This window comes from Notolepis coatsorum (genome assembly GCF_963971535.1).
Source record: "Notolepis coatsorum genome assembly, chromosome: 1".
Lineage (NCBI taxonomy): Eukaryota > Metazoa > Chordata > Actinopteri > Aulopiformes > Paralepididae > Notolepis > Notolepis coatsorum.
This window is the reverse complement of record NC_140165.1, coordinates 280,410,385-280,435,629: the sequence shown is the minus strand read 5'-3', so window position 1 is coordinate 280,435,629 and position 25,245 is coordinate 280,410,385. Positions and strand designations below refer to the sequence as shown.

Sequence of the window (25,245 nt, the reverse complement as noted above, 5' to 3'; positions counted from 1 at the left end):
GTCAATACAATAGCAGTCCAGGCAGCGACAAGACAAAATACTGGTTTTCTAACAAAACAATGACTTCCTGGGCTGTTAAGAGAAACGTTTCTGTCTCTCATGCCAACAGCGACGGTGGACAGTTCCAACTAGCTCCCTCGTGACACTTCTTCACACCACTCTCATTCCACACCAACTAGCTCCCTCGTGACACTTCTTCACACCACTCTCATTCAAGCTACTGCGTGTCACTTCCCATGGTGCGGCGGACTCCTCGTGTCACACTCGTCCGTCTTCGCACTACTATGTGTTCCTTCACCCTACCATATGTGCCTTCACACTACCATGTGTTCCTTCACACTACTGCATGTTCCTTCACACTACTGCATGTTCCTTCACACTACCGTGTGTTCCTTCACACTACCGTGTGTTCCTTCACTCTACCGTGTGTTCCTTCACACTACCGTGTGTTCCTTCACACTACCATGTGTTCCTTCACACTACCATGTGTTCCTTCACACTTCCATGTGTTCCTTCACTCTACCGTGTGTTCCTTCACACTACCGTGTGTTCCTTCACACTACCATGTGTTCCTTCACACTACTGTGTTCCTTCACACTACCATGTGTTCCTTCACACTACCATGTGTTCCTTCACACTACTGCATGTTCCTTCACACTACCATGTGTTCCTTCACACTACTGCATGTTCCTTCACACCACTGTGTTCCTTCACACTACCATGTGTTCCTTCACACTACCATGTGTTCCTTCACACTACCATGTGTTCCTTCACACTACTGCGTGTCATCAGCTCCCTCCCTCACTTTTTGTCCTCATCTGGGAACACCAGCTAACCTTTATTGGCGATGGGTTCTCGCTTCCAGTGTACACACCCTATCATCTATCAATCAGCTTAACACCCACTTGTTTCTCAATGAAAACCAGCTCGTACAAAGAATTTAAGACGTGTAATGGTGTTCCATCCCTCCAGTAGGCGCATGTTCTGGTGACGAAGACACTTTATGTTGGTTATTCCTTTAATTCGTCACCCATCTGCATCTTAAAGCTTTGCAGTAGAACCATGGTTTGTGGCTGGTTTGGTGAGCAGCTGAAAGCACTTCACAACGAGCAAGAAGAACATTCTCTGCTACAGTAAAGCAATTTGTAGTCTGGAATCAATTTGTCTTCATCTCGGCACTATCCCAGTGCCGAGGGCTTGGCGAAGCACACAGCCACACAAACCATGACGAACACAAGGAAAATGACGGTTCGATGGAAAATAACTTTAATAAAACTCCTATGAAAACGAAACCAGCAAAATAATAAAAGCCTGTACATTTGACAATATCCAGTGTCTGAGAGACAGTTGAAGGCTAGCGGTGCAGAATACAGCAGCATCACACATAAACCCACAGTGACAACCATTATAGGCCTAGGCTTGGGCCCGAGAGCTCATATACTAATATATATGGATTGGATCATATACGGATATTGCACACAAAAAAATCAAACACAGATGCAGATGCTGGAAGAGCACCTTATGTCAAATACATGAAGTAGCTTGGCATCGCAGTGTAACACCCTCTGCTCATAAGCCCCTCCCACACAGGCCCTATACTCCACCCACTCTCGCTGATCTATAAAAAAGAAAAAAAGAAATTCCACTTAAAAACAGAGCGGCACATATTTTGCACAAACATTCTATTTCAAAAACAGATAATTAAAAACACAGTATAAACAACTAAACATTTAGCTTTTTGTTTTGGTCCTAAAAAGGCATGTTACTGCTTCAGTTATTTCTCAATGAGTTTCTTCCTTGTGGTTATTAGCGTGCGTTGGTTGTGGTGCTTTGAAAAGGCTGACATCCTTAGGCAAGGTCTCGTTTAAAGACTTATAGTGGAAATTACTCATGTGATTCTAATGAGCCTTTTTAGTCCAAGAATGACTTGATTTGATAACATTTTGGGGAAAGAAAAGAGGAAAAGACACATTGTCATTCCACTGTGAAATAAAGTGAAGTTTTTAGTAAAAGAAAAAAAATAAAGAAAAGATCCTAAAACATTTAAAATCTCTCTCAATATACATATATACGTCTCTTTGTCTCGGGGGCCACTTGGTCCTCGCAGCGTCAAACCTGGGACCGCAAGGCTCAGGGCATCAGTTTCTCTATCAAACATCTCTCTCGTCCCTCTGCCTGTCCTCTCACACACTCTCTGGAATAGTAAAGTAGTCTGGCACATAGAAATCTCAGGATAAAATCTTACATAGCATAAAAAAAAGACAAAATTAAACAAAATACAATCTTCCTGCAGTTTTGAGGCACACTTTCACGATAAGCAGGAGGCATCGCGAGAACGAGGTCCGACAAGACTCACTTCCTCTGGGCTTGTGCACATTTTGGCGCCGATTTAAGACGTGGGGGGGGGGGGGGGGGGGGGGGGTGAGACGCTCGCGTGTTTTCAGTATTTCGTCTGTCTATGCCAGTTTTTCATCTCAGCTGTCCATCAAACAGTCCAGAGGCAGGAGCCTATCATTGGCGACCCCACCTCAGGCGAGTCTAATCAGAATTCCTTCTGATATGCGCGATCCACCCCACCCTTCCCTAATGGTTCAGTCCGCTCCAGTTCAGGCTCCAAAGGGGCAGTCCATTTATGGAGATTTGGTGGTAGGGTGGGGGTGTATATATATATGTGTGGGGGGGGTTTCATTCCCTTCCTACGGCGACTCTGCTCGGGACTCATACTGAGCGTGTGTAAAACTTGCAACCACTTTCACCTGCCACAATTAGACAGAACATAATGTCACAGGATGCCGTGCTTGATTTGCTCGGAGGCACATCGGCCAGAAGGTTGTGAGGTGAAGACGGGTAAAGTAGTCAGGGCACAGAGTCGCTAAACACCTAGTGGGTTTAGAGAGAGTATGAATGTGTGTGTGTGTGGCAGGTCCTCTTGATTCCCTTCTTTAAATCCAGGTGGTCGTCTCCCTGTCTGTTTGGCACCTGCCAATCACCCCCCCCCCCCTCATTCACTACGTCCTCCCGCCCCCTCGCCCTCTGGGGGTCAGGGCTGTCTGTGGGCAGGGCTCTAGGAGCGGTTGTCTTTGGCCACGTTGTGGGCCATCCAGTTGACTTTGGTGGTCCAGCTCTCTCGGAGGGCCTCGTCGAACTTCTGCCGGAACTGCTTGAGTGCCTCGTCGTCGGACTTCCCGAGCGCCAGAGAGTCCTGGGGACGGAGACACAGCATTTACTCCTCTGACCCATTCACACTAGGCCCATCAGAATCTCAACCAGAAGCACTTACTTCACCAAAAGAAATAAAACAAAAACAGGAACTTGTCTTGGTGGCACAAAGATAAATCCCGGACTCACAGAATTGTACAGCACGACAGACACACATGGTCAAATGGCAACAGGACCTCACATACAGTACGACAGACACACATGGTACAATTAGGGCTGGGTACCGAATTCGGTACTTTTGAGGTACCGAACCGAAACACGTCGGTACTACAGAGTATCGAATCAAGTGAGAAAAAAAAAAAAAAAAACGTTCACGTCAACGTTCACATGCACAATATATGCTTACCTAGGATTTTACTTGATTCAACAACAAAGCAGTCGGAGCAATGACAAGCCGAAAACTGTCGAAATTGTAGTTATTTGAAGTTTGGATTTTTTTTTTTACGACTGATGTAGGTAAATAAAATTTCTTGAGACTAAAGTACTGAAAAAAGGTACCATTGGGTACCGGTATCGATTCACAGGTACCGGTATCGGTTCAAATGTGAAAGGTACCCATCCCTAGGTACAATGACCTCACATACAGTACGACAGACACACATGGTACAATGACATCATGACCTCACATACAAGTTTCAAGTTTCAAGTTTCTTTAATAGTTGTCATACAGAAGTACAGAATACTTTCATACAAAATGCTTCTTACTGTTACGCTCCAGAGACTGTGCTAGACAAGATAGTATCAAATAACATAGTATAGCATGTAATTTAGAAGAAGAAAATGAGGTCACAGTGTTCGGTATAGACATATGTACAATGTTCTGAGTTACCATATAATATACAATACTATGCAGTGTACTAATGTACAGTACTATATAGTGCAAAGCAGAAATGGGATGAGGTACAATTTAGGACACAGTACGACAGACACACATGGTACAATGACATCATGACCTCACATACAGTACGACAGACACGCATGGTACAATGACATCATGACCTCACATACAGTATGACAGACACGCATGGTACAATGACATCATGACCTCACATACAGTACGACAGACGCACATGGTACAATGACATCATGGCCTCACATACAGTACGACAGACACGCATGGTACAATGACATCATGACCTCACATACAGTATGACAGACACGCATGGTACAATGACATCATGACCTCACATACAGTACGACAGACACACATGGTACAATGACATCATGACCTCACATACAGTACACAGTACGACAGACACACATGGTCAAATGCCATCATGACCTCACATACAGGACAGTGCACAGGGACATTGCCACAAACAACAGACTGTCCCCGTCACTCCCCTTACATTTAGTATGAGGTACACAGATTTCAGCAGTGTGGCATACAGTAGCACACGCATCAGACCAACACACAACATGTAAACAAAGTGCAGTATAAAGAGTATATTTTCCCTTGAGGTCGCTGTTTTTGAAGGCCTTATAGATTTAAGTATGCGTGAGGTTTGTTGTGTGTGTGTGTGTGTGTTACCTTTAGATACTGAATGTCTTTGACTGTAGTGAGCTCGGGCAGTCCAGCAGTCAGCATGAGGGCGAACAGTGTGATGAAGAGGTTTCCGTTCTTCCTCAGGATTAGATAGGCATCCTCGCAGTACTGACGGAAACTGGATGACAGACGGGTTCACAGACACACCGAGTAAATTACCCTCGACGTTGACATTATACACAAGCGGGAATCTATTACTTCATTTTTCAACTGTGTTAGGTGCATGTAGTATTCACCATATTGTTCAAATAGAGAGTAACAAACTTAATTAGAGCTGGAGTAGTGCAGTGTTACTGTTACTTTTGCAAAGAAACGAAAAGTCTAAATCTAACTTTAATTATTTACTTTCCAGAACCTCTTCCTTCCCTTGTATTAAGATAAGATACAATATTCCTTTATTGATCCCCTTGGGGAAATTCGGGTGTCATAGCAGCATGGGGGGCGATAGGTACAGGTATGGGCAGGGTAATAGTAGAAATACATAAATATAGACAATATAATTGTATCTGAATATAAATACGAGATAAATAAACAGTGTAAACAAAGGTGCAGATGAGGGTCTGTATGCCCTATTGGTTTTATATGTTACAATAAATATAAGCAATAAAAAAATGTAATCTGAATATACAGTACAATAATGAATAAGAGTAAAAGTAAACAGTATACACACAAGCTATTGAACTGTATTGAACAAGTGGGTTTTGGTGGGTGTAGCCCGCCCCCATTTCTTCTTCTTATCTTACAAACTGGGCAGTACATTAGGTCGGCAGTGTTCCTGGCTCCAGAAAGTACAGCTAATTGATTATTTAAAGCGAATTATATCCCTGAACGAGCATATTATGGATTCCTCCCACCTAACTACACCTAAACTACACATTTACATTCCTCAAAAACAGCTTTAGTCTCCTACTCTTCGTACAGATTCACGTGATTCTCACTAAACATGTGGCATCTAGTGACCATTTGTAAACGTTGTATGAAGGCAGTATGGTAGGCCAAACTGTGTGACCAGATTAGAAGCATGATGTGTGTCGGATTCTAGCAGAAACACCGAGCTCTACACACTCCACTTGAACGATTCGCCAAAAAACAGCTCCACCCAAATATAGCACGTCTTAGCTCACACAATCTTGTTATAGGGATTTGCTTAAATAAACTGTTGTTTTCGTGCATATATCACTAGATGTATCAACTTAGAATACGAGTTTGACGTTAGCATGATAGATTTGCAGGATTAGTTGCGTCACACAGGAGGCTCCGATTTTGTGGAAGTACAGAGAAGCCCCCCCCCCCCCCCCCCCCCCTCCAGTGGAAGAATGTGAAAAGGGCGCTATGGTGACAAGTTCTGTATAGATGACAATCTGTATAGTCAAAGTCCTGCTTCCAGAGACACTGACCTGCCAAACTTTTCCGTGTTGCCCGTTTTGCCCTGCTGGATGACGTGGATGAAGTCATGGGTGAGGATGAAGGGCACGCGCTCTCTCTTGATGCCGAACTTGGACTTGAAGTTGCCCAGGATGTGACCAAAGTCTATGTGGAACAGCTGATGGACAAACACATAGGCAAATCAGAAAGCTCAGTGGGAACAGGAAGACAATCGGCAAGCAAATGCAGGTCCAGTGTCCGACCTTTTCTAGTTTTTGTACAAATGTACAGTATTTCCTGAATTAAATGGTTTGTCTTTATGTGCTGAATAAGTTCCGTGGCCCATGCATCGAGTGATATATATTGTGAATAATACATTTCGTAACCAAATAACAACGTTTTTGTCAAGAAAATACATTACGTCATAATAGTGATTCATCCGACTGATATTTGACATTTTGAGATAATCCGGATCTAATCTGCATGGGACTTTCAAAGCTCAATATATTTAATGGGCCACTCTAACATATACAATGTTTACTATTATTTATAATTAGATTGATTCTGGTCTTTTAGTGAGAAAATACAAATAATGTTAATTGGGAATTGTAATGGTTAGCAAGCCTTCAACACAGTAAACTACTGGTAAATTAGCTTATAGGGTTCAGAAAATGTATGGACATCCCAGCCCCCACTCCTAATGTTACTCCCCCAGCCCTCACTCCTAATGTTACTCCCTCAGTCCTCACTCCTAATGTTACTCCCCCAGCCCTCACTCCTAATGTTACTCCCCCCAGCCCCCCCACTCCTAATGTTACTCCCCCAGCCCTCACTCCTAATGTTACTCCCCCAGCCCTCACTCCTAATGTTACTCCCCCAGCCCTCACTCCTAATGTTACTCCCCCCAGCCCCCCCACTCCTAATGTTACTCCCCCAGCCCTCACTCCTAATGTTACTCCCCCAGCCCTCACTCCTAATGTTACTCCCCCAGCCCTCACTCCTAATGTTACTCCCCCAGCCCTCACTCCTAATGTTACTCCCCCAGCCCTCACTCCTAATGTTACTCCCCCCCAGCCCCCCCACTCCTAATGTTACTCCCCCAGCCCTCACTCCTAATGTTACTCCCCCAGCCCTCACTTCTAATGTTACTCCCCCAGCCCTCACTCCCAATGTTACTCCCCCAGCCCTCACTTCTAATGTTACTCCCCGAGCCCTCACTCCTAATGTTACTCCCCCAGCCCTCACTTCTAATGTTACTCCCCCAGCCCTCACTTCTAATGTTACTCCCCCAGCCCTCACTCCCAATGTTACTCCCCCAGCCCTCACTTCTAATGTTACTCCCCCAGCCCTCACTTCTAATGTTACTCCCCCAGCCCTCACTTCTAATGTTACTCCCCCAGCCCTCACTCCTAATGTTACTCCCCCAGCCCTCACCCCTAATGTTACTCCCCCAGCCCTAATGTTACTCCCCCAGCCCTCACTTCTAATGTTACTCCCCCAGCCCTCACCCCTAATGTTACTCCCCCAGCCCTCACTTCTAATGTTACTCCCCCAGCCCTCACCCCTAATGTTACTCCCCCCAGCCCTCACTCGTCCAACACTTTGGAGATACATGGTGGTACACGTGGCAATAGCGATAATATGAAATACATCTGTGTTGATTTAACACCAGAGTCTTTGGATCTTTGTACAATTCTGTTGTGCAATAAATAAAGGTCGATATCTGAAAGCACGTAAGACTGTCGTGGCCAACCTGTCCAGTGCTGCGGACCATGATGTTGTCGCTGTGGCGGTCTCCGATGCCCAGGACGTAGGTGGCGACGCAGTAACCCGCACAAGACAAGGTGAACTCCTCAATGGCCCGTTCCAGAGCGTCGCTGGGATGACAAACAAAACACACGTCAGCTTTCACTGGGTTTAACCCGTGTGGTGTTCGGGTCTGTGGGACCCGTTCTCAATGTTTACTAAAAGGGAAAATATACAATCAATTATTTTTTTTTCCTCTGGCCTCAGCTCATTGTATGTGAAGAACATATAAAATAACACATTTTTATTGAGTGCACTCTGTGCCCCCCATGCTGTCTAGATTGCTTGAAATTGAAATAAAGTTAAGATCTATTAACTATTTTTACATGATATTTTTAAATCCCAATAATGTCTACCAGATCCACAAGCAATGGGTGAGTAACAAAAACAAGGGTTAAACCAACTATCAACAGTTGCTTTCACTGGGTTTAAACCAACTATCAACAGTTGCTTTCACTGGGTTTAAACCAACTATCAACAGTTGCTTTCACTGGGTTTAAACCAACTATCAACAGTTACAAGCCACAGTCAGATTCAACTGGCAACAGCTTCATTGCTGCAATGGCTCAGGGAGTTAGTTTTTTTAGTACCAACCTATAATCTATGAAAGGTTTAGCCATCAACCTGAAATCACAAATACATGATAATGAGATCAAAAGCATAAAAGGGATATTTATCACAATAGCCGTGTTTCCATCCAATTAAAAAAAAATTATTAACTTTTGAAATGTCGCAAAATAAATAAATAAATGTAATGCGAATTAGCTCATATAAGACCATGCTTTCCGAAGCAAGATGAAGACAGAAGTGCAGACCAATATTCTGACGTACAAACCATGCGTTTCATAAGAGTGACTGCGAGTAACTAACAGGGGTGATGTCATTTTCATATTATTATGTTACCTAAAGGTATTATGCCATGAGATATAGCCATGATATGTTACATCATCCCTGTGGTTTAGGCCTATATGGCTGTAACAATAATGAACAATAGTAACAGCACATTTGACAGCTCTCTCCAGTGCAGCAGCGCATCTTGCAGCTCTGGGGAAGTTGTGAATGATGCAGGCAGCCTTTTGCTGTGCGATTTAAAACAATTTAAACCCAGTCAGACCAAACATGCTGAACAGTCATGGAAGCCTTTATCCTCCAGGTCATTATCTATTCAATATAACCACCATCTTGACTGTAATATCATTGCTAGCCATAACACTGATGAAGGAACAATAGTTCCGAAACATGTTTGTTTCCATTTCAGGCTGCCATTAAATATTAATGAACCCGAGAGTGCTGGTCCGGCTTTCCTGCTTTCTTTATATTCAACTTTTTGGGATTACAGCACCCAGTGTCAGACTTTGAGAGCGTGGTCTAACTTGACATTTTCATTATCTATTCAACAAATGCATTTCCATTTAGTGCATAAACTCTTTATTGACATTATTATCCAAAATCCACCTCAAGTGAGCGTGAAAACTTTTCTTCCCCGAAATCGAGGACGTTTTATCAAATGTTTCCGTTTCCGTCCAGCTTTCCTAACGAGATACTTAAAAATGCGAATGAAAACACTTGGACGGAACCATGGCTATTGTCAGGACGAGATTTCTGTTGGCTGAAAAACGGCATTTTCGAATTGTAACCTTCTGTTCCTTATTCATAGAAACTCTCCTCCAGTCGATTCCGACGAGGAATGATAACAAGGCTAACAGGCCGCGTGCGGCGGCACATGGGAACCTTTGACCCACATGGTGTCAAAACACCCACTGGAGAAACGAGACTCAAACTCTAAACGTCATGTTATCCCTTTAAGCCTGATCCCAAGGCGAGGCCCAAATCTGCCAAGCAATTGAAATAAGAGATTGTGTTATTTCTAACGGTTCTGGCTAGAGAACAGTTGCGTATAGCACTACGTTACACAGGACACAGAGAATCCATAGAAGTCTGGCAGGTGAATCTGAAAGCTACCTCAGCCAAAAGGTGTAGGTTAATTTCCATTCAATCAATTCAGGAAGTGTGAAAAAAGTGTTCTGTGTTTCTTATACTCAATTCTACACAGGAACTATTGAGCATTGGTATGCGAGTTGCAGTTTAAGGTGCTATAGATAAAATGTTTATGTTAAGTCTGTCAAGGTTAATGCGTTATTAACGCAATATTATATTAACGCCACTATTTTCTTTATCGCGAGATTAGCGTTTAAACATTATTATTATTATTTTTTTTTTTTTACTAGACTGTATTATTGATACTATGTTTGTTTCTGACTCAAAGTGTGTGTGTGTGTGTGAGAGCGAGAGCGAGAGAGCGAGAGAAAGGGGCAAAAGAGAAAGATCTGGGAGTGAGTGTGTGTGTGTGTGTGTGTGTGTGTGTGTGTGTGTGTGTGTGTGTGACGTGTGTGTGTGTGTGTGAGAGAGAGAGAGAGAGAGGGGGGGGGGGGCGGGGGGTGTGAGTCCTCAGCCCTTGTGTGGGTGAATGTAACGAGTTCCTAACTTTTTCATTCCCCTATTATTTCATGCACACTTTATTCATTGTTTTAAATTATTATTTTCTTTTAAGTAGGGATGTCCAATATTATCGGCCTACCGATATTATCGGCCGATATTGGCATTAAATTGTGATATGGGAAAATATCGGTATCTGTTAAAAAAAAATTATAATTTTTTTTACATTTCTATAACCTTTATTTACCCAGGCAAGCAAGTAAGAACAAATTCTGATTTTATTTATTGTCAAAAGTATGCATAATGTTATGTTAATTCCACAACAAGACATATGTAATGTTAATTACCTGAAATTATTCCGTTTTTTGGGGGGGAAACCCTGCATATATCGGTATCGGTTGATATCGGTATCGGAAATTAAGAGTTGGACAATATCGGTATAGGTAAAAAAAAGCCAATATCGAGCATCCCTACTTTTAAGTTATTTTGTTTGTTTTGAATTTTATGCAAATTTGCAATCCATGAGGGTCATCCTTTTGTGTTAAATGGCTGCTTAAACAAAAAAAATGGGGATGAATAGTTCAAGTGTAAAGTTCAACACACTACTGTGTTAGTAATCATTACTATGTAATGTTACAGTTAGTAAATTGGTATGCCCATCTGCAATTTTTTTGTTGCGCTTTTTTATTTATTTAATTATTTTACAATGCAGTTTGCACATTACATTACATTTAGTCATTTAGCTGACGCTTTTATCCAAAGCGACTTACACGTTCTGTACGACAAGTCAGCAGGAAGGGTACAGATTCTCATTGTGGCAATAATAAACATGCATTTGTCGACTCTCATGTTGATAAAAGTATTAAAACTTGAAAAATATCAGTTTAAGGTAGATTTAGAACAGATAAAAAAATATGCGATTAATTAACTATGGACAATCATGTGATTAATCAGATTAAATATTTTAATCGATTGACAGCCTTAGTTTATGTAGAGTAATAATACATCCAGAGCTTTTAGAAAAGGTGTGGAATAAAAGTATTGCTTTTCCCCCCAAAGAATTATTGATTCATTCTTTTATCATAATTTCTTTTTTGGCAGGTCAAAAATGAATGTTGTTTACATTTGTTGTTGCGTGCATGTATCCCTTCCATACTTCCCATTCCCCCCACGTGGAAATGGTGCATGTTATCTATACGCAGTGTTTCTCAACTGGTGGGTCGCGACCCAAAAGTGGGTCGCGGGGCCATTTTGAGTGGGTCGCGGATGTGTGTGTTAAAAAAAAAAAAAAAAAAAATGACTTTTTTTCACTACCTATCTTTGTGAAAGTGGCTTCTCAGCTCTGGTCCAGCTGAAGACAAAGCGGAGGAACAGATTGGACATTGAGCATGACCTCAGAGTTGCTTTGTCTACCATCACCCCAGACTTTGAGACTCTTGTCAGGAGCAAACATCATCCCCAGTTATTCCATTAGTTCCCTGCATGTTAAGCTAAGAAGTCTGCTAAGAAGGATATATTATTTATTATTATTATTTTATTTCATTGTGTTTTTAGCCCTTAGTTGCACTTTTGTTGCAACCCCAGTTATCCCATTAGTTCCCCCAAACGTAGGTCTGTTATGTTAAGCTAAGAAATCTGCTAGGAAGCATTTTATTTATTATTATTTTATTTCATTGGGTTTTTAGCCCTAGTTGCACTTTTATTGCAATCCCAGTTATCCCATTAGTTCCCCCAAACTTAGGTCTGTTATGTTAAGCTAAGAAGTCTGCTAAGAAGCATAATTATTTATTATTATTATTTAATTTCATTGGGTTTTTAGCCCTAGTTGCACTTTTGTTGCAACCCCAGTTATCCCATTAGTTCCCCCAAACGTAGGTCTGTTATGTTAAGCTAAGAAATCTGCTAAGAAGCATTTTATTTATTATTATTTTATTTCATTGGGTTTTTAGCCCTAGTTGCACTTTTATTGCAATCCCAGTTATCCCATTAGTTCCCCCAAACTTAGGTCTGTTATGTTAAGCTAAGAAGTCTGCTAAGAAGCATAATTATTTATTATTATTATTTAATTTCATTGGGTTTTTAGCCCTAGTTGCACTTTTGTTGCAACCCCAGTTATCCCATTAGTTCCCCCAAACTTAGGTCTGTTATGTTAAGCTAAGAAATCTGCTAAGAAGCATATATTATGTATTATTCTTTTATTTCATTGGGTTTTTAGCAATAGTTGCACTTTTGTTGCACTTTTTTGTGTTTATTTCATGTTTTGAAAGATTGCGTATTACTGCAAATATTTTTTTTTTTACATAAATCATAGTGGTTCAAAATTTTGGGTCGCGACTTAATGACTAAGGAAAATGTTGGGTCCCGAGGCTAGACCAGTTGAGAACCACTGATCTATAGCACTTTTAATTTCCGTTTTGGAAGCAAACTGGAAGTAAATCGTCTCCCGACCCTGACGATGTTGCTGTCGCCGTCTTACCCAGAGTTCTTCTCCTTGAGCCAGTTGAGGAGGGCGTCCTTGTTGAAGGCGGCGGCGGCGGCCACGTTGCTGCTCGTCAGCTGGATGTTGGCGATGGTATCCGCCGACGACACCACCTCGATCAGCCCCGTGCGGTCCCCCGTCGCTAGGCAACCGTAAGGCACGATCCTGCGTGATTCCAAACAGAACAAGAAGTCCATTGTTGATTATTGATCGGGCATATTGTGTATCTATTCGTTAATATGGGAATAAAGATGTGATCAGTTCCAGGTTTGAGAATGGTTGTTATTTTGAATGCTTGAGATCATAACGTATGAATTAACTGAATCGGCAGTGGGCCAATACTGAACATTCTTCTGACAGTGGGGGCCATCGCTGCAGAAGGAACGTCGGAGAAACACTGCAGGCATTGTGGGACACTGGAGGTCACACGAGTCTAAAGAAGTTAGTGATCCTTTCACTCCTTGTCCACTAGGGGGCAGTGGTTATTCACTTTTTCAGGCCGAGGAGTTCTGCGGCAGAACACTATACTAGATCCCAACTTTTCTCTCTGACCAAGTCGTTCTTGCACAAAAAACACATCATGCACACCATGGAGACTAAACATTAAAAACAATTACATTTAATTGAATTCATTGCACATTCATTTTGGATTGTAAAACGTAAAAAAGATACAGATCATTCTGTCATCTTAACATGTTCAGAACTTGTGTGAGCAAATACCTCAGCATCTCATGAGATTAATCCTCCCACACTCTGCTTCCCATAAAGGCCAAAAACATATTTCACAACCATTTCCTTTCCACATATTAGAGAACTAATGAAAACTAATATAGAACTAATACAAAACTATTGTCCATTTCTAACACTGAACCCACACCTTTTGAGGCAATTCTTTTAGATGGGGTGGTGAGTGTGTGTGAATGAAAAACACAAGACAGCTGGTAACAAGTAAGGAACACATGGGGCTCGATGCCTGCCCCGCGCGTTCAATGAGCCAACATGCACACACACACACACACACACACACACACACACACACACACACACACACACACACACATACACACGCACACACATGCAAGTTTCCCTGCCACCATCTCCGCCCTCGCCGTCCTCAAGGCAACGTTCGAACCCTGAACCTTTGGCCCTGTAACCTAAGGCCTGCCCTCCGGCTCAACTGTCAAAACAACCTCCTCCACCGCTGCCCAAGTCCAGATGTCTCCACGCATGTGTTTATCAGACAGAGAGAGAGAGAGAGAGCCAGAGAGGTTTTTTATAAGAACGAGAGTGTGGATGTGATTATGATGTGAAGCGAACAGCGTGTGTGTGGCATGCATGTAGGGTGTTGAGGGGGTTAGGCGTCGAGGCTGGCGGGGGGTCATTTAGTGTCCAAACCCTCCTCCGCCGGACCCCACCGCAGAGCTTCCCTTCCCTATGGAGAGCAGGAACAAACAAGCGTCTGGCGCGCACACACGTGCACACACACACACACACACTGCTTTTGTCCTATGTCCAAATGTCCTCCCAAAGGCCCCTGGTTCAAGTTCTCTCTCTCTCCCTCTCTCTCTCTGGGCAAGAGTGATCTATGCATTATACTGTATGTGACTGAATATAAAACACACACACACACACACACCCCTGCTCTAGACCTGGCACAAACATTATTTTAGTTTGTTTTAACCTGGGTGGGATTTGCCAAAAACAATGGGAGCCAGAACAATTTAGACAATCACGGGAGACTATTTGAATGTTAATTCGGTCTACTCTCCTGTGACTAACAACTTAACCACGTCACTATCGGAGATGTCCTGATGTGGCAGGTCAAAACAAAAACACTAGGGATGATTACAATTAATCATTTGAAACGGTTCTGACATCCGACACTCGATACACACCTGAGGTCCAGGTTGGCCTCCTTCCATAGCAGGTCCATCAACTTCAGAATCTGAAGGGTCAACATGTCTTGCCTTAAGTCTGGGGGGGGGGGGGGGGGGGGGGGGGGGGGGGGGGAGAGAGAAAGAGAGAGATAATTACTCTGGAAAAAAAGTGGTCACTTTCCTCCATCCTCAACGGTCTCTCATCTCCCCTCTCCTCTACTCCTCCTCCTCCTCTCCTTCTCCTTCCTATCTACCCCTCTCCTCTAACCTCTCATAACCCCTCATCTCTCTCCCTCTCCTCATCCTCCCCATCCCTCCTTCTCCTCTCGCTTCATCTCTACTCCTCTAACCTCACATATCCCCTCATCTCTCTCTCCCTCCCTCCTCCTCCCCCCATCCCTCCTCCTCTCCCTCCTTCTCCTCTCCCTTCCTCTCTACTCCTCTCACCTCTCATATCCCCTCATCTCTTTCTCTCCCTCCCTCCTTCATCCTCCTCCTCTCCTCTCCCCTCCCCCCCTCTCCCATCCTCTCTACCCCTCTCCTCTAACCTCTCATATCCCCTCCTCTCTCTCCCCCTCTCCTCCCCCTCCTCTCCCATCCTCTCTACCCCTCTCCTCCAACTTCTCATATCCCCTCCTCTCTCTCCCCCTCTCCTCTCCCCTCTCCTCCCCTCTACCCCTCTCCTCTAACCTCTTATATCTCCCCCTCCTCTCCCATCCTCTCTACCCCTCTCCTCTAACCTCTTATATCCCCTCCTCTGTCTCCCTCTCCTCCCCCTCCTCTCCCATCCTCTCTACCCCTCTCCTCTAACTTCTCATATCGCCCTCCGCGTGAACACTTAAGGCAACCAACTTGCGTTCAGCTTTTCTCTGATTGGCCACGACCCCCACGTGACCGCGCGCTAGCCCGCCCCCTTTTGCCGCTCCTGTGAGCGGCAGAGGCGAGCGGCAGAGGTCCCTTGCGGAAATGAAATGCGGAGCTGTAATGTTATGTCCGAATCGAATCACGCGAATACACAACGCATTTATCAAAACAACTACGCGATTCACTCGTCACTGTACATCAGTGGAGGCTGCTGACTGATTAACTAGAAACTGTACATTGTAACGTTATATAATGTATAATGTTATTTCGCATTTTTAACGTCATAAAACAACTACCAGATTCACGCGTCACTGTACATCAGTGGAGGCTGCTGACTGATTAACTAGAAACTGTACGCTGTAACGTTATATGTTATTTCGCGTTTTTAACGTCATAAAACAACTACCAGATTCACTCGTCACTGTACATCAGTGGAGGCTGCTGACCAAATTTTTGGGTGAAATTTTTAGGTGAAGCACAAATTATTATATTATATTATATATTAAATTATATTTTTTAAACATCCCCAACGCTGCAACACCCCCATTCCTCCCAGGTGTCAGGCTCCTCATTCGCTTCCATTCATTTTGGGGACCATGTTTAAATATCATACTTCTGAAGTATAAACAAACTATACTGCTGTGACGATTTTGAATATCTTAACATGTATTTACCACCTTCCTCTGCACGAGGCCACAGATGGGTTTTATGTAACACAAGGACAATGAATGAATGAATGAAAACTTTATTTAACAGATTGCAACAATTAGTGTTCACGCAAATATCATAGAGCGGCAGGGCGTAACACACAGAGCGGCAGGGCGCGGATAAGGGCGTGTGCTAGCACGGTCACGTGGCCGTGTGGCCAATCAGAGAAACGCTGTACGAAAAGCTGAACGCAAGTTGGTTGCCTTAAGTGTTCACGCATCCCCTCCTCTCTCTCCCCCTCTCCTCTCCCCTCCCCTCCCCCTCCTCTCCAATCCTCTCTACCCTCTCCTCCAACTTCTCATATCCCCTCCTCTCTCCCCCCCTCCCTCCCCCTCCTCCTCTCCCATCCTCTCTACCCCTCTCCTATAACCTCTCATATCCCCTCCTCTCTCCCCCTCTCATATCCCCCCTCCCTCATCCTCCTCCTCTCCTCCTCCTCCTCTACCCTCCTCCCCCTCCTCTCCCATCCTCTCTACCCCTCTCCTCTAACCTCTCATATCCCCTCCTCTCTCCCCCTCTCCTCTCCTCTCCCCTCCTCCCTCTCTCTCCTACCATCGCCGTTCTTGAAGATGATGCCCAGGGTGTCTCCTCCCAGCAACTTGTTGTTGTAAACGATCCACAGCGGCTTCATCTTGGAGTCCATGTAGCGACACCTCTCCACACTGAGCGAGGGAGAGAGTGGGGGAGACAGAGGGAGAGAGATAGATAGAGGGAGGGAGAGAGTGGGGGTGGAGAAGGAGGGAGAGAGAGGGAGGAAGGGAGGGACACAGAGCGAGAGAGCATTCAAAAAATATAAAAATGAATAACAAAGCTTCGATAACAGATCGGACGTGAATCAAATGTTCCCTTGTTCCTGTGAAACATCTGCTCACTTATCCCCATGAATTCACATGTAAATAAATATTTCTAGATTTTCTACTCATTATTTCTCCTAAAGCTAGAAATCGAGAGAGAAAACCTGTGTGACGTCACCTGTGTGTTAAATCTAGGGGCTTTTCTCCAGACACAGTGAACGGAGCCACTCTACAAACTTTACAAATCAAGTGGAGCTGGATTTCCACATTCATATCATGTCTTTTCTAAGTGTCAAAGCAGTGGGGCTGATGCATGAATAAACAGGGGGGACTAGTGGATCCTCACTTGATGCCAGAGAGCAGGATGCTGGGGTCGAGGGGGGAGTGCAGGTCCGACAGGGTCTCTGTATAGCCGCTCTGCCTCAGGCACGTCAGCATGGCCTCCTTGGTCAGCATGGCCTCCTTGGTCTTGCTGCGCGCGTTCTTGATGGTCCCAAGTTTGATCAGCTCGTTGACCGACTTCATCTTGCTCAGAGCGTCCACCTTAGGAGATGGGAGACGGGGGTCAGAAATACTTCATGCTCCCTAGAGATGAAAACACGGGAGGCCAGGATGGAATTGCTAAGTTTAATCTTTGTCAGACGTGGAAAGATAAAAGAGTTTTAACGATCCTTTCCGTCCCAGTGGAACAGTTTGCATTGGACATTCTTTTAAAGATTATTTCCAATCTAATTGCAATTTTTAAGAGAATGTACTGTATGTTGATATAAAATTGCCCAAACTGTTAGAACTGTTGTTGTTGTGAAAATGATTAATAAAGCCCTTTGATGTATATCGCCCTGGATATGAACAGAATCGAACCATTTCAGATATCCAATCTGCTTCCCTGAAGAGATATAATAATAATAAATTCATAAACATAATCTACTCTTGTTACCCTGATTGACCCATCAGCTAGTCTGTCAGTAGTTGTATATCAAGGATATCAGTCGTTAGTCCACAAACAAGTAATGAAACTAGTTTGCTACAATTTAGTAAATTTTAGTGGTCCAAAAACATCCACAGCAACTGTGATCATTTATTTATCACCTGCTAGCACAGGTTAGCCAATGTTAATCTCCCATAGCCACCGATAACACTGGTCCCATGAATTTTAATAATAATAATAATAATAATAATAATAATAATAATAATAATAATAATAATTAAATAATAATAATAATAATAATAATAATAATAATAATAACTTCGTTTTATATAGCGCCTTTCAGAGGACCCAAGGTCGCTTTACATAGGGGGGGGGGGGGATGACAAATTAACAAACATAGTGGACAGACACAACATAACAATACATTACGATACCACAGTATACCACAGAGTTATTTTCAATGACAGGAGGGCCACATCCCCTCAACACACAGAGCTGGCTGTGCTCAGAGAGGGTGCACTAAAACTGTCATAACAGATCACATACATTTTTATTTATTTTTTTAACTGCCTTTTCTGACTGAATTAAGATTATTGTATTGGTTATTTTAGTTTAAATTGAGCATTTTACAACATTTGCCATTCAACAAAGATGAATTCTTCAAGACTTAATAATAAGACATAATAATAAATAAATAGCACATCACCCAGTATTGGGCTGATGTTGTGATGGCAACATTAACTCATTCTGCGGCATCGCTTAATTCGCTAGAGGGCGCTAGTACGCCACCGCTTTAATCAATGGGGGGACTGCGAGATTTGCGAGTGCTTAAAATATATCTTATATTATAGCTATGGGTCGAATACACCCGTCGATTATCAGTGAGTTGCTTCCAGTCAACATGTACAAAACGGATTGTTTTTTCATCTGTACATTTCCGTTTGATAGGAAAAGACGCGATAATAATAGCCCTTTAGTGGAATACACTAAAAACGTAATTTTTCGCCTGATTATCGAATCTTCCTGAAATCAACGCTAGATCATCATTATTATCCTTCCTCGTGCAAGAATGAAAAGAGCCCTGGACCGCGGGGCTCCCCCGCCCCCTCCTGCCACCAACGGCACACAGCCACACATACACACACAGAGACAGCGTCGATCGGGGTAGAAATAAATATCAGATCAGCGATCAAATTTATATATAGTGTTCTTACCTTTTATCTGATGTAATGCAAAAGAAATAATCCAATTATCTGATCGCCATTCCAAATACTGCTTGTGGAAGTCCGTACCACATTACCGACCGTTACACAATGAAGGGCGGGCGGGGTTACTGTTACAATGCATCGTTGTTGAGGCCTACCTCGCCTGAGTATTTAAACCGTAGGCGGCGGTATTAGCCCTTTTGCGAGCTCAGACCCATTCCCAACGATAACATCAGGTTGGATGGATGAAAATGAATGGATATCGCTAATAAAATAAATAACGATTAAAACCGGACTATACTCGTGATTGGCGCTCAAGCGATGGCGAGTTAACCCGACTATCATCGGGTCTGGTGCTGAATGAGTTAACATTAAAACCAGGGGTAAGGTTCAATACAGAAGCTTCAAATATAAAACATTTTGCTCCAGTATTTCCACACCTTTAAACAATATGCAAGTATTGATCATTTGGACCCTCCTATTGACACCACTCATGTTAGGTGTTGTGCTAGATGAAACAGTGGCATGTTTGTGGACTGAAGCGCCATTTATCGGACTAACTCAATCATGTCAACAAGACAAACAACCCTGGAATTGGCCTGTCCTTATATTACCGAGGGATAAGCTTGTGTCGACGTGTGAACAAACTGAGCATGACAGCGTGGACATCCTAAGCAGCGGGGACTCTTCAAAACAGGAAGTAGCCGAGTGATGGACAGTGGTGGACAGGAAGTAGGAGGAAACAGCCAAAGTGGCTGTCACAACCGAAGCTTTTAAGAGGTCAAGGGTCGAGGGGTAAGGGTCAGGTTGCTGTCACAATGACGGCTATAAATACAATCAATCTGGTCGGGTTAAGAGTGACAGTGAGCTGGTTCCAACATGATCCTAATACTTGGGCATTCACACTTATGGAAAGCATCCGTGTTATTAATCCACCTTTTATAGTGTGAGAAGCGACAGGGACTGTTGTGGTATAGTGACTGTTCTGGTATAGGGACTGTTCTGGTATAGTGACTGTTCTGGTATAGTGACTGTTCTGGTATAGTGACTGTTCTGGTATAGTGACTGTTCTGGTATAGTGACTGTTCTGGTATAGGGACTGTTCTGGTATAGGGACTGTTCTGGTATAGTGACTGTTCTGGTATAGTGACTGTTCTGGTATAGTGACTGTTCTGGTATAGTGACTGTTCTGGTATAGTGACTGTTCTGGTATAGGGACTGTTCTGGTATAGGGACTGTTCTGGTATAGTGACTGTTCTGGTATAGTGACTGTTCTGGTATAGGGACTGTTCTGGTATAGTGACTGTTCTGGTATAGGGACTGTTCTGGTAGGGACTGTTCTGGTAGGGACTGTTCTGGTATAGTGACTGTTCTGGTCTAGGGACTGTTCTGGTATAGGGACTGTTCTGGTATAGTGACTGTTCTGGTATAGTGACTGTTCTGGTATAGGGACTGTTCTGGTATAGGGACTGTTCTGGTATAGTGACTGTTCTGGTATAGGGACTGTTCTGGTAGGGACTGTTCTGGTAGGGACTGTTCTGGTATAGTGACTGTTCTGGTATAGGGACTGTTCTGGTATAGGGACTGTTCTGGTATAGTGACTGTTCTGGTATAGTGACTGTTCTGGTATAGTGACTGTTCTGGTATAGTGACTGTTCTGGTATAGTGACTGTTCTGGTATAGTGTGTTCTGGTATAGTGACTGTTCTGGTATAGTGACTGTTCTGGTATAGTGACTGTTCTGGTATAGGGACTGTTCTGGTATAGTGACTGTTCTGATATAGGGACTGTTCTGGTATAATAATAATAACAACTATTTGTATAGCACCTTTCATACATTTAGTCATTTAGCTGACATACAGGGGACAAGCAGCAAGAGCAAAGCATAAAGTGGGATTAAATCCAATAGGCTTCTTGAATTTCTCTAATCTGTTACAAAACATGATAACGGTCATAGTATGCACCCAGCGGATGGTGGGGCGTAGAAATAAAAGTAAAAATAAGTAAAATAATAGCAAGGGTAAAATGAGCAGACATATAAAATCAGTTTTTCACATTAGGATCTAACATCCCAACAGGCCACTTTGTTTATGGTTTGATTCAGTTTTAGTAGAATAGAAAATACATGAATGATGAAATGAGCACATAAAGTACAGACATACTATACAATAATTTTTGTTTACAGTGCAATAAAACAGTTCTGGATTACTGCAGTTCAAAGTCATATACCGGTAGTGACTGTTCTGGTATAGTGACTGTTCTGGTATAGTGACTGTTCTGGTATAGTGACTGTTCTGGTATAGTGACTGTTCTGGAGCGCCTTCCAGTTGTTCCTTCACAGAGTAATTTTGTAGTCAATGATTTGTTTTGATCATTTGTGTCCCGATGCATCAGTTAATTAGTTGAAAATTTAAACGCATACTTTGGGGCCTGGGGCGCTCACATTGTGATCCAATGAGCCCAGTCCTAATCCCAAAGTATTCAGACTCCCATTGTGATCAGATTTCTACACAGTATGGACACAATATGGTCACAATGTGCATAGGGTCGACGGCAATAGATGGAATAAAGCAGTGTGGTAATGCAGACACAGATTGAAATAAATATAGTGAGTGAGAATTCACATTAAACATTGAAATTGTTTGAAATTGTCAAATACTAACAATACATTTATTTTTATTTATTTTTGTATCTTTTTCCCCCTCCTTTTTTCCTCCGATTTTCTCCCATCCCAATGTTAGTCGTTATGCCAATTCCCAATCCCCTTCCTGGTCGCTGCGCACTTACCCCCCACAGTCGGTCTGGGAGAGTGGAGGCTATCACGTGCTTCCTCCGACACACGTCTAGCCAATCAACCGCTTCTTTTCACCTGGCAGCGCGGACTCTCACTGAGAGGGTGTAACGTGTGGAAGGATCACACTACTCCCCTTAGATCCTATCCGCGCTGAGCAGGCGCCCCGACCGAACTGTAGGAGTCGCTGTTTACAACGACCCGGACCCACCCCTTCAGCTTTCCCACCCTCTAATACTGCCAATTGTATTAGTGTGAACGGCCAGCCAAGCTGGTGACAACGCCGGGAGCTGGATACGAACAGGCGAATCTAGCGTTGGTGACGAACGCAATCTCTGCTACGCCACCTGACCGCCCTCTAACAATACATTTTTATATATTTTAAATCCCCTAATATATTCTATAGTATTAACTACTGATGTTATTTAGATGCTTTATTATTAATTTCATCATTTACCAAATGTCACGTCAATAAAGCCGAGTGAGTGAGTGAAAGCCAGAGCCCTACCTGTTTCTTCAAAACCTCTATATGAGGGATGCTCCCTCGACAGTAGGCTTCCAGCATGAGGGCAAACTGGACCGTCACGGCTGGCATGTGCATCTCTGACCTGTAGGGGGCAGCAGAGAGCAAACACTGTTAACAGAATGCAGAGAGAAAACAGAAATCTGAACAAGGAACTCCTCTCCATCTGAAACTTCTTTCACAAACATACTACCTCTTTCACTGTGTTTCACTCACACATGCACACACACACGCATATGAACATACACGCATATGAACATACACACACTCTTAATCACACTCTTTTACACATTCTCTCTCTCTCACACTTGTGTTTTTCACTCTCTCCCATATATACCCTCTGACACCCTCTCTTTCTCTCTCTCTCTCACACACGCATGCACACACACACACACACACACACCGGAGATGCCAGAACAGGAAGTGTCCAATCTTGCGGTTGCCCTGGGCGCGGTCCAGCAGGAAGCGGGTGAGAGCACAGTCATAGTATGGCTCGTAGCGTAGCACCTGTACCAGCTGCAGCAGGTACTGAGAGAGCTCCTCGTCACTGGGGGGGTCGACAGGTATATTAGCTGTGAGTGTAACCAGGTGGATGGACAACACTGATTCCATGCCTCATCTTAGTTGATTATTTGATTAGTTGATTAGTTAACTAATCAGTCGCCAGAGTCTGGGTAGTAGAGTTCCACAGTCCACGCCCTCTCTCTGGTTCCAGAATAACTGTATTAGCGTGGCTACAGACTACCATTTCTACAAATCTGAATCTTGGAGAATGATTAATATACCCACTTTGACAGTATAAATGAGACTGTACCTCATGTCCCTCAGGCAGCCCACGGCGTACTCTCGGACATACAGGTCGGGGTAGTTGAAGTCCAGCAGCTCCAAGGCGTCTCTGGGACTCAGCTTGGGCCAGATCTGCAGCAGAGCCTGGAGCTGAGAGACAACACAGACACACAATGTACTGAGACTGGCATTTCAAACCCATTCATTCACAAATGAAAAGTCTAATCAAGCAGATGATTACATCTTCTAAAATGTCAAATGTAATGTTCCTTTATAAAAATAACTTTCCTTCAGAAAGCCTGTAACTTCCAATCATATTCAATACCCATTTATACTTTCATGCCGGCAACCGTTTTTTTCAGAGTGGGTTGTTAACCTTGGATAAAAAAAATTTAACGCACAAAAATAACACTCCACACCTGTATGTCCTTGATCTGATGGGAGTCATACGTGGGATTTAATAATCAATTCCATTAATTCAATTTCATTCTGAGTCTAAGATTCTAAGAATCATAAATTCGTAACATTTTGATCCTGGCTCAATTCTCTGAATTCTGATGCATCTTATTTGTGAAATAGCAAATGCAACTTTACTGATTCAGTCTGGGTAACAAATAAAATAAAAGTATATATATATATATATATATATATATATATATATATATATATATATATATATATATATATATATATATATATATATATTTATACATCTTCCAAAACCAATGTGCCAGCTCCCAGCATTACAATTTCAATGATATCGTTTTATTTTTATTCCAAGTTTCGATGAATTGAATTCCGTCACAATTAGCGTTGCAGTTACCGGTCCCCACCACCAGGCCTACCTGGGCCATGTCCTCGTGTTTGCTCCACTTGACGGAGAGCAGCAGCTTTGGCAGCGACTGGGGGAAGTTCTCGCGGCAGTCATAGCGTAGTGTCCAGATCAGGTCCTTCTCGTTCTCACACAGCTGGGAGAGGGGATCCCGCTCCATGATCTCCTTCAGCTCGATGTGGAACTTCTTACCGCCACGACCCTGGGATTGAAGGAGGAAGAGGAGAGGGATGAAAAGAAAGATGACTTTGTAAATGTATAACCTGACCCGTCAGATGTTACACAGAACCATCTGGGAAGTCGTATTCTGCAGTGGTTTGAGAATAGACAGAGATAATATAATACTCCTCCAGTCAGACAGATCTTTCAAGGCTGGAATACAACTCCCGCCTCACCTTTCCATTATTGCTCGACACCTAGGCTCTCTGGCCAACCCATGTGCCAGAATCACCCGAGCAGCACTCCTTTTGGAGCTGTCTTTGGAAACAGTATGAGGAGGAGCGGAGCAGGTGGGAGGATAAGGAAACTGAGTAGGAAGTGGATGGAGAGAATGAGGAGGTGTAGGAGGAGGTGAGAGGCCAGAGAAGAAGAGGAGAAGTGAGGAGGATAAAGGTAAATGGACTGCATTTATATAGCAGCTTTTATCCAAAGCGCTTTACTACTGATGCCTCACATTCACCCATTCACTCACATTCACACACCGACAATGGAGGAAACCATGCAAGGTGTCAACCTGCTCATCGGGAGCAGTTAGGGGTCTTGCTCAAGGACACTTCCGATACGCTGCCGTGAGGAGCTGGAATTGAACCGCAAACCTTCCGATTATCAGACGGCCGCTCTACCTCCTGAGCCACTGTCGCCTCCAAAGTAGGAGAGGAGAAGAGGAGAGAAGAAATACAGCGGGATGATATTGAGAAGCAGCAGGATTATAGAGGGAGGAGAAAAGCAGCAGTGACCGTTTATGACCACCAGATGGCGGCACATGAGAACTCATTCACAACGCCTCGTCCATTTCCTAAAAGCATGTTTCCTCAATATTAAACAAAACACCTAGGACCGGGTTGGAGTGGTATAAGATAAAATCAGG

General features: G+C 43.4%; 1 protein-coding gene across 3 annotated transcripts in view; it reads right to left on the bottom strand.

Annotated features, from left to right (window-relative positions):
• Positions 1–1,243: 1,243 nt before the first annotated feature.
• Positions 1,244–25,245, bottom strand: part of pik3cb (phosphatidylinositol-4,5-bisphosphate 3-kinase, catalytic subunit beta) — a 277,178-nt gene continuing 253,176 nt past the window's right edge. For all 3 annotated transcript variants that reach the window (XM_084332779.1, XM_084332778.1, XM_084332780.1), the window contains 12 exons: positions 24,172–24,360; positions 23,355–23,476; positions 22,944–23,087; positions 22,526–22,625; positions 17,441–17,637; positions 16,853–16,962; positions 14,747–14,825; positions 12,849–13,016; positions 7,884–8,007; positions 6,163–6,308; positions 4,751–4,883; positions 1,244–3,202 (listed from right to left, as the gene is read on the bottom strand). In XM_084332779.1, the coding sequence (XP_084188905.1) occupies positions 3,065–3,202; positions 4,751–4,883; positions 6,163–6,308; positions 7,884–8,007; positions 12,849–13,016; positions 14,747–14,825; positions 16,853–16,962; positions 17,441–17,637; positions 22,526–22,625; positions 22,944–23,087; positions 23,355–23,476; positions 24,172–24,360 (1,650 nt within the window). In that variant the 3' untranslated portion in view covers positions 1,244–3,064. The remainder of the gene's footprint in view (positions 3,203–4,750; positions 4,884–6,162; positions 6,309–7,883; positions 8,008–12,848; positions 13,017–14,746; positions 14,826–16,852; positions 16,963–17,440; positions 17,638–22,525; positions 22,626–22,943; positions 23,088–23,354; positions 23,477–24,171; positions 24,361–25,245) is intronic.